The 14,547-nt window shown below is 38.3% G+C and overlaps 1 protein-coding gene across 1 annotated transcript in view; it reads left to right on the forward strand.

Annotated features, from left to right (window-relative positions):
• B3GNTL1 (UDP-GlcNAc:betaGal beta-1,3-N-acetylglucosaminyltransferase like 1) overlaps positions 1 to 14,547 on the forward strand; it is a 114,426-nt gene that overhangs the window by 81,674 nt on the left and 18,205 nt on the right. The window contains exons 8-9 of the mRNA XM_054170983.1: positions 6,147 to 6,271; positions 13,493 to 13,628. Coding sequence (XP_054026958.1) covers positions 6,147 to 6,271; positions 13,493 to 13,628 — 261 coding nt within the window. The remainder of the gene's footprint in view (positions 1 to 6,146; positions 6,272 to 13,492; positions 13,629 to 14,547) is intronic.

Consider the following 14,547-nt stretch of genomic DNA (forward strand, 5'->3'; position numbering starts at 1 on the left):
GTCACAAGCCTATAAAGATACATGTTAATAAGATCCACTGTTAGGAGGGCAGTCATGTGAACCATGTTTCTAACTAACCTTTTTAGGAAAATAAAGCAAAAGAGATCATCCTGTTGTGCAACTGGTTTGGATAAAGAGGTGCAGAAATTCCTTATTGAATGAAGTAGCAGAACTTTATTAAACCCTTCAGAACTCACTTGTGAAAGTTGGTGTGTGATGTTATCTGCATGATTGGTTTTGCTTCTGTCCTTTTTGATGTCTTCTAACAGCCGGCACCATTGTTGAAAAGTCTTCACTGTGTCCAAATGTGTCACAAAATGTTATGTTGAGGAAAAGTGCACTTGGACTTGTATTACATGAAAAGCAGATTTTGAAGCTTTATCATCTGTTGGAGAACTTAGAAAATCATGTGCAGTGGTAGATGTGGTGCCTGTTACAGGCTAGGCAAAGGTATTGCTTCCAATGTTTGACAGCACGCTTCGATTTTCATACAATACTAACATTTTGCAACTGTATCTAACTGACCTTGTGTCCTTCCAAAGAAATATGTTCTTCAGGTGGACAACAGGTTTTTGTTTGCTGATAACATCCAAATGGAGATCACAGGCAGGACACATTATATGTCTCTTTTGTCTTGTTGTCCTTTTGTTCTAGTCACTTGTGTGTAAGGGCATTAAGCTAAACCAACCTTGTTTGTAGCTTTTGATAAATGCTTGAAGAAATCTTGAGTACAGCAACTGTATAAAGAACATTGCTAACCTGCAGACTCCACTCTATGAAAGGTGGAAAATGGCATAGTCTGGACTTTATTCAAGCACTGTTATTCTTGACATCAGGACTGTAATATGCCACAGTTGATTCTTTCTCTAGAGTTTTACCACAACTTGGTCCCAGATTTCCTGTCACCTCTGTATTTAACCTTCCTTTTTAAGTGTATGAAAACTAAAAATAGAGTGACAGCCTTAAAGTTCTAAGCTAATCTCAAAGTGTAAACAGGGGGAAATTATTCTTAATGAGCCCCAGATGGAACAGCATATTATAAACCACTTCTGGCCTTTCTGAATGCAAACTGTGGCTCCAAACGAAGTGTCTGGAGCTTGGGTTTGATCTATTTTTGTGATAAAAGGTCACAAAAAAAAAATCAAATTGAAGAGGTGTCAAAATACCTTTTCATACACAGGAGATTTGCACATGCTGTAGAGCTCTAAGATAACTTTGTAGGCTATTAGGTGCTAACTAAAGCATTTTTCCATTTTTCTGTGCCAAAGCACACAAATGTCATTCCCTTCACAAAGGCAAGCAGCTGCAATAAGACCTGAAAGGTAAAAGTAGGAATTTGGGGGTTTGGAACAGGAATTAAAATATGGTTAGTCTGTTAAATAACTCATCAAGGTTCTTTGGGGGAAGATCTGGATAAAACACAGGCACTAATGTTTATGGCTGGGCAGGAATCAGTATTTGATGTAAAAAAGGAAAGAAATAGTGGTGGAACCAATGATTAATTACACTTGATAATGTATTTGCACACTCACCCCATGCCCCCTGTCAAGTTTTTCCTAGTCTGTTATTAAATATTATTTAGAATTTACCACCTTCCTTCAATTTGACTTGCCCATCATCTTTGTTTAACTACATTTATGTACCAGTACATTTGGATGAAAGCCATCTTCTGGAGTTTTCTCTATCCTATTTCCCAAACAATGGAATGTATGTTACAGGCTTCATGTCTCATATCAAGGAGAAATGATGTGAAAACATGATTTGTATGGGACCCAAAAGATGAAGCGACAGATCTGCAGGAAGAGAGACTTGAGATTATCTTGGGTAATCCTTAAGAGAAATTATTATTAGCTATTTAATATGGAGTTAGCTTGTGGTTAGTCTGCTTGCATATTCCTGGTAACTGTCCTAAAGGAAGTTAAACTAAGCAGCATTTTCAATTAATGATGATTTCTCCCTGAAGTAAATAATTTCAATTAGAAGTTGTTCATTACAGAGGAAAAATACAATTGACATTTAATACAAAGCTTGCCTTTAGGGAAAGACTGAAGAGTGGGTAATTCTTGATAAATTATGTCCTTTTTTATTTTATTTTATTTTTTTTCCATAACTTTAAATTGGAGAAGTGCTGAAATTAGTTACTCAGTTTTAGCTTCCAAGAGCTTAGCTGTTCCCCATTAGCAGCACACTGAACAGCATTTCTTAGTTAGAGAGTTTAATGTCCAACAGAACAGCATTTCTTTCTGAGGCAGGATTACTTCCTCTAAAGTAGGGACTCTTCTGTGTTCACTTCCACATACGCAGCTGTGGGCATATGAATTTAAAAAGGAAAGAAAAGAAGTTAGTTGAAAAATTAGCAGTGAAACAAACTCTTTCCAGAGTAAGAAACATGTTAGCGTGGAATCCACATTTACTTCATTTTTGATTCATTCTTTCCATTCACAATTTTATGCTTCTCTGAGGAATTAAAGCAATTTGGCTTATTCTGTCCATCAATTACCTTGACAATGGCTGTCTGGTTTGCAAAACGTGCTAGGTTATAGCCTGCTTTTCCTTGATGCCTCTGATGAAGACAAAGGGCTAAGTTTTTCCAAACCTGAAGGTTGCTTTTTTTCTTGTGGGGATAGATGTACTTCCCTTCTCTTGTTTGTCAATGCTTTTTGTTATAAATGCAGGCCTTCTCGAAATAGAAAACATGGCGATGGGTGTCCCATTTTCACTAGTTTCTGCTCTGCACAGGCTAAATCTCCACTCATTTTACTCACAAGGATCTACCACCTCTACTAGAGTGCCTTCTGCTTGAAGATAACAGGGGAAGAGTAAATGTCAAAGACAATTGAAAGGCTGAGTGGAGGGCAAAGAGATGGACTGAGGAAGTTTGGACAGATTGATTGGGTGGCAGAATCAACCTCCTGTATTAGGTTTAGCAGCTGGTGGCAGCTTTTACATTGTGTGTATGCCTGTGCAGCCTAGTGGTAGCTACAGGATGGTATCTCTCACCAGGTGTTACTAGTACCAGCACTGCACAGAGGACCACTTGTTCATAAAAGGCCTCCAAAAATTGCTGATTATTTTCTTCATGCCTGCTGATGCTCCTCACTGTTACTGATGGGGGAGCTGCAAGCCAGAGTTGCTTGTTGTAGTGATAGGTGGCTTGCACCTCCTTGCCAAATATGTATGTTGAAGATGCTGTGGTTAGAGAACTGTTTCATGCACAGTGATCTAGGAGTGAGAAGCAATGAGAAGATAAACAACAGGAGTATCACAGAGTATTTAATGTGGTCCCTGAACAAGGAATTACTTTAACTCAAGTTAGATTCTGCTTGACATCCCATTGTGTATGCAATGTCAGTTTCCTCACCTGTACAGCCAACCATCAGCATAGCAAGGGGTATCTGCCCAAAATACTGAGTAAATGCAAATCCCTCCTCTCTGTGGTGGTAGTATACTCAGGTAAATGATTTTTTTTTGCCTGTGGCTAGAGCATGCTGGTTAGAACAGAGCAGCTGCAGTTGTCTTTTTCACTAGGAGTTGTAATTGGCAACTGATGAATACAACCTTGAGTAAGGGCAGGCGAATGAGTTTATCCCTTTGTGCAACAGAGCATATAGGGTTGGGTTTTGCCTATAACATGGAAAATTCTGTAGGTAGTCCAGTAACATATAACTGGTGCAATTTAATTGTATTTCTTAATGCTGAAAACTATTTATGTGGTAGCTTATTGCTGAAATGCTGCATTGTTAATTGATACTTTTAGCTAGTATTATGTTTCAAAAATACATTCAAATGTCCCTTTTAGTGGTTAAACAGCTTTTTCTTTGAAGGTTGTGGTGTTTGACAGAGACTCCTGGTGGTTAAAATGCCATCTGGATCCAATAATATGTCTCAGTTGAGAAGAAACTCTTGTATTGCAACAAACTTACATGCTCAAGAGCCATGGGAAGTCCCATCCCTGCAGGATCTATAATACAGTCAACATCTTTCCTGCCCTGAAAAACGCACAGCAGAGCTGCGCCTTTGTAATGCGAGAGGTCACTGCTGAGCAGAGCAAGGCACCTGTCGGTCCTGGAGCTCAGTGTGCTGGGTTTTAAACTCCTTCTGCCAGCTGAAGGAAAGCAAAAGAGCACTCAGAGCCAAACAGCATTTGGAAAGATCTTTTTGCAGTAACACTGCTCTGTAAGTTCCATACTAATGGTTGTCTTGAATAATGTAAATGCTTGTCCAAACAGAAATTATTTGCAGATACTTATGTGATATAATCCTATATCTGAATCAGAATATGACCCTTGCAGTAAACTGACACATGCTACAAATTTGATGCCCTCCCTGACACAGTCTAGTATGCAACTGGAAAAGAGAAAAAGGTTTAAGCTTTGCTGCTGACTCTCAATATTTCCATTGAAGTCCAGAATAAGAAAAATATAGAAATGGCTACAAGACAAATGAAAGGAATTTATGTGGTTTTTTTTTTCTTAGATTCTTCATGACTCTGGTTGCTGTCTGCTTCTCCATCTTCGGCTAGATTTCTTTTGTGGCTTTCAAAGTAGGGTCATACAAAGCATCAGTTTTATGAAGTTTCTCTAAAATTGCAGCTCTTAACCTACAAGTCAGACAAATTTCTACAAAGACAAACAAAAGCTACAGATAAGCTGCCCTCAGATCAGAACCCATTCTGTTCAGAATCTGGGAGTGTGGCCTAATCCAGTGTCTTAAATCAATCCATCATATAGTAAAGTCTGGAGCTGCAGAGTAGAAAGCTTGATTTGGTTCTGTTTTCTCCCAAGATACATATGTTCAACTGAGTGGTTTGGATTTGTTTACCAGGCTTCAAAGCTTTTTTTTCAGGCTCATTTCTCTTCCCCTCCCCACACCCTCTTGGCCACACATTCTGATGGATATGAGAAGCAGTCACTGAACTGTATTGCACTTATAACTAGAAGGCCAGAATAAACCACAGAGGGATTTTGGGTTCTGCACTTTAATTGGAAAATCTCCTTTTCTTAATTATGGAAGAAACTCAGAAGCTGGGGTAATGGGGAAAAAATGCAATTTATTTTTAACTTGTGCCTTTATTATTTTTGTGTTGAAATACCTACAGCTGAGGTTGAGGTTTATGCTTCTGCTGTTCTTGTATGTGATACTCCCTACAGAATGAAATGTATTTCAGTATCTTTCCCTTCTTTTCCTTCTTGACTTTGTGACCTTTTAAACAATGGGTTGGAGGAAATAAAAATAAGTATTTAAACACAGAAAAATCAACTATTCTAGGTACATTTCAAGAAGTTGCACCACTGGAGAAAATGCTACTTTTTGACCTTTAGTATAGGGCTCTATCTCTAAAGGTGGGTTTATGCTTTCATATGCTACCACATGCAGTCGAATTCTATGTGCCAAAGCATTGTCCTTCTGACACTGTGTCTTTGGCATAAAGATTTTCTTATTTTAAGGTGGGCAATGTTGCATGTGACTCTTAATTTTTCTCTATTTCCTAAAGCTTTATATATATCCACAATTCTAGGAAAACTTTTGCGGTGTTCCAGCAGCATTGCTTGCAATCCCATCAGGAGGAGTGTTCCATGGAAATTAGTTGCAAGGGGAAAAAATAGTTTTGCTTTCAGACATTGCCTCATTCTGAGGTTGCTTTTATTAAGTTTTCATCTTATGGGACTTGATTAACCTCTCCCTAGTAGTGACCACCTTAGGTATTTGTGTAGTGACCAAACAAAGAACAGTAACTCCAGTAAAAAACCAAACCACTCTTCTGAAGTTACTGATCCCTTTCAGTAACCTGGGTGCTTATATGGTGCTTCAGGCTTCATGAACAGTTCAGCGTCTGAGTTTCTCTCTTTTGGGACTACCCTATACCAAGCTTTATATCCCTGTCAAAATGTGATGATGTTTATTTTTCCACTTTGTCCTTGTGGTCAGGCATACTTAATTTTTAAGTAGCATTGCTTGCTTTTAAAAATACCTTTGTATCTTTTTGACAGATGTTTAATGAGTCATTAGATAACTTCCTGGAGACATATAGAAATAACATGAATAAAATGTTATTAAACCTTATTCATTTGGTAACAAAAAGCGTCTTTGGTTGTAACTCTGAATACCAGTTGCTTCCTGGTTTGAAATACCTGCTTCTCTTCCAGGGTGTTCCAGAAGATTTGTTGTTTTTTTATAAACATCTCCAAAAGGGTGGTGAAGTCTTTCGAGTAAACCATTGCCTCCTGCTGTACCGTTACCATCCCCAGGCTGCAACTCATTCCATCCTCGAGTAAGTTGCATTTCTTTGGTGGAACTTAACTTAATGTTGGATGATTGGCAGCAAAGATACCCAATCTTGAAGACATCACACAACAGAATAATTAGCTAGTTGTGTTTTAATTGTTAGTTTGTGTATTTTAAGCATGACACATGGTGGTAGCATTCTTTTTTGGTGGAGGAAGCTTAGATTTATATTTGTTCTTGCTAATAATTTGCTTTGGAGTAGCAACCTGTAATGCTGGAACTGCAATTATGAACTGAAATCTTTGATTCAGATACTACTGCTGCCCATGTTTCAGTGCTCATGATTTAGTGAGGCATGAGATTTGTCAGTATTTGACAGACATTAAAAAATACTTAAAATATTTTTTAAAAGCTTTGTCTTTGAAAGTGTTTCTGAAGTATTTTCATGATAGTAACTGTAGGAGCAATAAAGCATTTTGGGGACTGTTACAGCAGTACTGTGTTCTCAACTTCCAATTACCATTCCAGACTGTAACTGTAAGATCTCATAATTTTGCCTGAATAACCTCTTTGGTTATCTAGAACATCTAAGTTTCTTACCCTAAAAGCAGATTATGAATGCTTTATGTGATTATGTATGGTAAAAGTGAGACGTGAAGCAGTAATTTCTTCAACAGTTTGAACATGATTGTAAGAATATATTTGAAATAAATCCCAGTGGTGAAATTTTATTGGGGGATTTAATTAGAATTTTTAATAGGTGTGGTTTTGATTCTCATATGCTTTTGCCATGTGAACCGTAATGTAAAAGATAATTTATGAATTTTAAAGCTTCATTATCAAACAGTCTTGATTTTGAAACAGTAAACAGAAACTTGTAATACCAACTAAAACCTTCTTTTGAAAAAGAAAAAAACCCCAACCAACAAAACCAAAACCAACCCTAAACCTTTAATCTGATAATGTGCTGCATTTACATATATTACTTTGCTATTTTAAAAAGTCTAAACCATCTTAATCAGATAATGAGGTTTGAAAAATACCTGAGGATGTTTAGGAGTAATTATCTCAGGTGCTTCCTTGTATGCTGTTGCCTACTGCTTTTAGAGTGCTGCTCTGCCCTTAAAGACAGCATTAAATAGTCAGTTACTGATTCCTCTACATGCTCATTTTGCGCAGGGAAGGCATTCTTCGTGCTCAGAAGTCCTGCAAGCTGAGCCAAAGTTGTTACTTTCTCTTATGCATTGACATTAATGAAAAGTTATGTGAGTTTTATTGTCCGTTAGGAGTCCCACAGCAGAATCACAATGGTAATTAAGTAAGCTGCTTTCTTACTGATTAATGATATAAATACACTTTTTAGGCAGTCTTATTTGTGTGGCTTTGTAGAAATAACTAGTAAAACTAAACATTTTTATGGGTATTTTAGTTGTATATCACCATATTATTGTTTTACTGCAAATACTATAGTATTCTAGCATAAATATCATGCTCCTGGTTAATGTCACTGGAGAGCTTTATAAATACATTTATATGGTTGCCTAAGTACATAAAATCATTTAAGTCTGAAACAGTCATTTCGAGCAAGTGGAAGATATGATTTGGATTTTGGAAACAAATCAGAGGTAAATGATTTTCCCTTTCACTGGTGTTCAAGGGTTTGTTTTCTCTTACAGTATGTGATCATTTTGTCAGTTACAAACTTCTCATCCATGCCTCGTGAGCTGCTACAGCTCTTGGAAGCACAGTGCTTGTATCTGTGGGAAAACATCTTATTCTTGGAAATGAGTTTGTTTTGAATTTACTGCAAGCTGTTGCTTATTCAGATCTACAAGGTTGTGTGGCACAAGCACCCTGAGTTACAACATGCTGAGAGAATGTGGAAATATTGTAAAGCTCTTTCAGATGTGCAACTTGCATGTCCAAATTGACGCCTGCCCTGTTTCATTCTAAGAAGTCAGGCTAGCCACTCTTCCTGTTGGCTTTTTGTTGGTACTACTGCTAATACTATTTTGTGCAAATTTTCAAATATGAGGTTGTGTAACATCTCTTTGTGCTGGCCTGTTCTCCTCTTTGTTGCCTAAGCCGTGAAGAGTTGGCCAGCCTTTGTTTCTAAAGGTTGAGGTGCACTTTGAGCAGCGACATCAATGGATTCATCACAAAGGTTTAAGTTCATTTAAAATGGGTCTTTCCTAATTTGCCTCTTGGTCACCCCACCTTATTTTAATGTGTGTTCTACATTCTCCAGAAGTCTCTTTTTCTAATGGTGTGTTTTGTTTGAGCAATTTTCTGTGGCCTTTTGCCACTGGCTTATGTTGCCTTTGAATTTTCGGAGTTAGCCTAGACCTCGATTGGGAAGCTGTTAAGTCACCAAGCAAGTGAATACCTTGGCTGCAGTCAAAATGGTGCTTGTAGGAAAGCTGATTTGTTTTTGTTTTTGTTTTTTTTTTTTGTTTTTTTTTAACAGTATATGCCTAGTTTCAGTCTTAAAAAATTAGAACTGGTTAATAGGACTTGTTTTCTACAATACAAAGCTGCATGATTCAGCATTTTCAGCAAAGGTAACAGTCACTTGTGGCTTATTATGGGCTGTTTTTAGTTTAGATGAGTGTCTTTCATTACCATTTGGGGGAAAAAATGCCTGATTTTGCATTTTCAAACTTCCTAAAATATTCATAAAGCTACTTGGCAAGCGACACTTAGTTCTTTTTATTTAGCCTGTACAACTGTAAACACTAATGCTTTTTGGGTCATTTCCTATGATTAGTATCCTTCTGGAAGAAATATCTAGAGGTGAAAGTATCTGTGAAGCAGGAAACAGAATCTTATTTACATTCTTCCTTTCCCTGGAGGCATCAGACTGCTTTATTAAATGTTTTGGATGTGTGACAGAACCAGAACGAAGTACAGTGTCTATATTTAGGTTTCATTAGGTGCATACAGAAATGTAAACGTTCTCATTGGAACTCAGTCTAAAATTTGTGATGGATGCCTGCTAAATGTGAATGAGCATTACAAGGTTTGAGAAACTTCAGCAAGGAATTTACAACACAGAGTCCCACATATTGTATCTCTTACATCAAAATCATTTTATCTTACATTACAGCTTGTCCTAGGGCTGTGTGTGCTTTGTGCTACATAGCTACATTACACTGATTTGCTACAATATCAAAGTTGGCTTTATAATGAAAAGTATTGGAGTAAGAAAGTTTGGTGTATAATGAAAACATTGTAATATGCCAAAGGGGAGAAAAGGGAACTGTGTATAAAACAATGTAGCTCATTGCAAGGTGAGTGTCAGCTTGGAACAAGCTGAGCAATAAAACATTTTATTTGTCATGAGGTAGCGTTGGTCTCGAGGACAGGCAGTTGGGACAGGTAGCTAACCTTTGCAGCAAGCTACAAGCTCTTGGTCAAGAGAAATTTAATATACACAGAAAACAAGGTTTGTACCTTCCAGCTGAGATTCAGGTGATGCCATTTTCTGCAGAAAATGTGCAGTGTACTTTCAGTTTGTGTGCTGTGTATTCAGAGCAAGTCTTACGCTGTAAGAGCTTGTTCTGCAAAATCACCAAATGAGGTCATCTATTGAAACCATCTGGTCTCAGGCACTAGAAGCTTCCAGTGTCATCTAAGCGAAGGAGAACAGGCACTTGGTCTGAGACACACATTTGGTTGTTGTAGAGGTTGTCTGAGGCATGGGGCTTGTAGCTGATGAGCTCTGGAATGCCTGCTTCATTTCCTGCAAAAACATGCATCCAAAAATAGGCAGGAGAGAGGAGTAGCGTAACGTGTTCCTGTGCAACCACAGCAAAGATGAGGTCAACTGCATTTTTATCTCCTCTTCTTTCATTTGGCACTTCAATTAAACACGGAAACTAATGACCTCATTAGATTCTTGAAAAGTAAATGGCATTAACATTGATAGTTTCTGTCTTTCTTAATAAGCCTTTCATGAAAAATAGGCCACAATGCAAGCCATGCCTGAGTTAATGACCCCTGACCTGAAGATGAACTCGGACATTAATAGAACCTATTAACAGTGTAAATGTAATAACTCCATGGGGTGATATAGTCCAGCAATTAATAAGTTCACATGAAGTTCAACAGAACAACAATGAGGAAAAAAAAAATCAGTTTATTTGTCAGTATGGTCAAGGTTCAAATGGGATTCACTTCTGATTGTAAGGATCTTGAATTCTGTGTGCAGGACTAGCTTTAAAGAATCTGTTCCTTCAGCTCTCACTGGGATTGAAAAGTTCGCTGGTTTTCCATTTTTTGATTATCTATCAAGTGAGATTCACCTATAATACAGAACTCTCTAATCCTGCCATGAATAAAAAGCTGCTGGCAGAGGCCATTCACTTAAGAACTCCTCATCCCGTCTGGTGTTACCCGAGTAGCATGCAGGACCAATGTCTATGGAAAAGATCAGGTGTATGGATTTATAGCATTACTATGGATGGTAATCAATACCCAAAATTCCAGTACTCCTTTGGATATTGGGCTTGTACTTGTGTATTTCTCAAGCACTTGCACATCTGTCTGCTCTGTAGATTCACTTAGGCAGCCTCACTGGGGGAAGGAGGGGAAAGGCAGTCAAACTATATGGTGAGGTTTAACTGAGCTCAGGCACTAAATCATATAGCTTTTATTGTCACATTATCTTTCATTTAAAAATAGGAGTGGAGCAGATGTTTCTTGACTCCTGTATTCAGTCAGTAGGTCACCACACTTTTTAACAGAGCTCCATTGTTATGTTCCTTGGGTGGATGGTATGGTAATAACTACTTGGGCCTGAGGAACACACTTCATAGTCATTCTCACCCGCAGCATGAATACCCTCGTTTCACTCCTGCAGAATTTTGACTCCTTTTCTTCCTTCCAGACTATGTAACTGATGAGAATTGAGGAGCCATGGCAAGTGAGATCTTAGGAAAATCCTGAAAGCCTTGAGAATGGTTTGCCAAATAGAAAAATGTATACCTGTAACATTTATTTTGTAAAGAAGTGACAAGAAAATGACAGAAGTGGGGAAACTCGCATTCTCCAAGAATCTGGGTCAAGTTGAAGTGTTAGTGCATGGTAACAAACTTCTACAGTCAGAAGAATTTGTTAGCTGAATATGGGCTAAGTAATGATACTGAAGGCTGCTGCAAACCAGCTTACTTTAATCCTTTCTGACACAGGTAGTAAAAGCAGCTTTGATTTGGGATGATACCTCTTAGTTTTTGCTGGTGGCTATGAATATGTAATAATGCAAAAATCTCAATATAGCTGTGAGAATCATCTCTGGGTAGTGGTTTGTACAGCTTCTGGGTAGTTTCAGGCATTCTCTTTAATCATCCTTTGCATGTTGCTACCCTTCCTGCCTGTTGCACCTGCACTGACTCTGGAAGGGTGGGAAAATGGCATTCCCTTATCCCTGAAGGCAGGAATCCCAGTTATCTGTGCTGGAAACATCAAAATGTTTGGCAAATTAGGTGAACCGGAAACCTGAAGGGGATAACTGAAACTCTCTCTTTTGATGCTCCTCCCTTTGGCTTCAGCGTGAGAGGTGGTTTGTGCAGGGCACCTTTCTACAGAGGTTGTCTGAGGTGGTCATTCTAAAGCTTAGTCACAAATTCCCTCCTCAAGTCTCTATTTATCTGATGCTCTTGGCTTGCACTGGTAAAAATTTAACTCATCACTGCCAAGTGTTTTGACAGAACTCTTAAGTTTTCATTAAAAAGGGCACACACAATATGGGGATGCCACTTTAAAAACTCTTTTGTGAGTGTTTTCATCTGAATGCCTCAAAGTGATGCAGGCAAAAACTCACAAGAGCTGGTGACACAGGCTTTATTTTCACAACCCAAAATAGGCATTTAAACAGACCAGTTATTGGTGCTTAAATGCAGCTGCCTGACAAAATTCTTGTCATTGAAAAGCAGTTCAATTTGGAGTTAGTAACTTTCACGTCCTTTTATTTCTGTGTTCAATTCTCTTGCATGCTTGCCCCATGTGGATTTTTCAATGTAATATTCATAGCTAAGATTAGGTCAGTAAATCTGCTTCTGTCTGGCATGTTTGTGGGTGATACCAACAAGATTTGGTCTGCTTGAATTTTACCTCTGTAGGGACTTCTATAGGACAGAGGCACCCGTTACCTAGACAGCAAGTGCATAATTGTTTGGAAGTGACCAATATGGAATGTGCAAGGACTTCTCCGGCACAATTAGAAACATTTTCTGTGAGCCTGGAAGTAGATTCCAGTGTGACATACAACTGGAGTTTGGTTGATAATCCTTTTTCTGCCTTGTAAGCTAGCCTGTTTTTTCTTTAACTTTCTTAATGTTGAAACTCAAGTGGAAAAGAAACTTGCCTGTGTCACTCAAGGCAACGGAACAGATTCTGCAGCCCCTTTGGAATGCAATACAGTGTTACCCTTCTGAAGTTGCATTTCAAAGTAAAATCCGGTTTAAAACCTTTCCATTTACATGTAAAGCAATAATCTTCCTTTTTAGAAGCTCTAAAATTTCCAGTAAATTGATCCTGGAAAAATATTTGACCTTCATATTTCTTTCTTTTAACTTTTCTTCTGGGAATATAGAATGCTCTAATGAACATGGAAAAAAAGCAAGTGTCAAAGGATGCCAGCAGCAGCTAAAGCTTTGCAGCAAGAATGCAGCTTGCATTTGCATTAGAAGAGATTTGCAATCAAATCAAGACCTGTTTTCCCCCCTCCATTAGTTGAAGTGGGGGTACACAGCTGTAGTTCTTGATACAGCACGGAAATGTAATATGGAGTAGCTGTTCTTCTTCGGTATGTGTGTGAAGTTCTTCCCAAGTTATCACGCCACCATCAATGATGAAGTGCTAAGCAGGATTTGGCTGTGCTCAAAAATGGCATGCTGGGCTCTGGAGCCAACCAACAACCCCAGCAAGAATCCATATGTCTTAGTGTGATGAGAGTTGTATGCTTTTTCAGACCATAATTCAGGGCTGTGAAGCAACAACACATATACCAAAACAAATTCCGGTCATTAAAGTATTAGAAAAGTTTGCTAACAAACTTTTGGGAACAGATTAGGATGCTCACTAACCTCAGTACCCACAAAGAGGTGTGATTTCTTTGCGTGGTTTTTTCTTTTTTTCCCTCCCCTATCATGTCTGAATTAGTTTAGTCATGTTTCTGTGTGTGTGAAAATGCACACATGCATACATAGGTACATAAAAATGCCAAAGGCTTTAGGGGTCAAAATCTACCTTTGTCCTAACTTTCCAGGGAAACGATCTGGAATCACCGAGTCAGGTTTCTTGAAGACAGAGTCTTGAGCTCCTGGACATCATTCACTATTTGGAATGCTGGCAAGCAAGGCAAGAAGCTCTACAGAAGTTTGTCTCCAGCGAATCAGAAAAAGGTGAGCTCCTAAGAGTGGTAACATCTGCACAAACCCATTTGCTTCTCTTCCATGTGCTTCCTAGCTGCTTTTAACATAATGTAGCAAAATTCTCATGCAATATTTTGTCCCCAGGTACTAAGTTGATCATTTATGTAAATTGGGGAAATTCTCAACATTCTACATATTCTTCTTTGACAATGCTACATTGCTTACATATTACACTTGCCTATTTAGAGTGCACAGTGTGTATGTGGTGCAACATAAGCACCTACGTCTCTGCTTGCTGGTAACTGAGCACAGCAATGTGTCTGACACTATATATTGTTGAATGCCTGCTGCTGTGTAACTAACCCTCTACTAACCAGGTACCCCAGGTGAGCAGAAGTAGTCTTATTTGGATGATACAATACTAAACCACCTTGCTGAGGATTCTTCATGCAGGTATAATATTTGCCCAGTTGCTACATGGGTGCTGGACCTAAACCCTATTGGACTCTGATCAGCCTGGTTTACATCACGAGGAGCGGTTGTGCTGCAGCTCCCTTTGAGAAGCCAGATTGTTTAAAACTATGGGTTGGGTGAACAAAGGAGTAGAAACTATTGTACACGGCTGTCTCATTCCATTTATAACCAGTTGAAAATGATTCTCAGGAGAGATTTGTCTGTGAGTTTAAATATCTTACTTTTATAGCATTTTCTTGTGCATAAGAACTTTTGGTTAGATAAAGGCTTTAGGGCTAATGTCAAATGGCAGTTTCTTATCAAGAGCCACAGAACATTCATTTTATTACCTAATGTGTTTTCTTTCTTAAAAGTATGGATAGGAAGACAAGATGACAAATACCTATAAATGTGATTAATGTTGTAGCTCTCAGACCACACACACACAAAAAATAGAAGAAATGCATATACTCTTAGCTGGAATGACTGAACAGAT

Source organism: Dryobates pubescens, chromosome 20 (genome assembly GCF_014839835.1).
Source record: "Dryobates pubescens isolate bDryPub1 chromosome 20, bDryPub1.pri, whole genome shotgun sequence".
NCBI lineage: Eukaryota > Metazoa > Chordata > Aves > Piciformes > Picidae > Dryobates > Dryobates pubescens.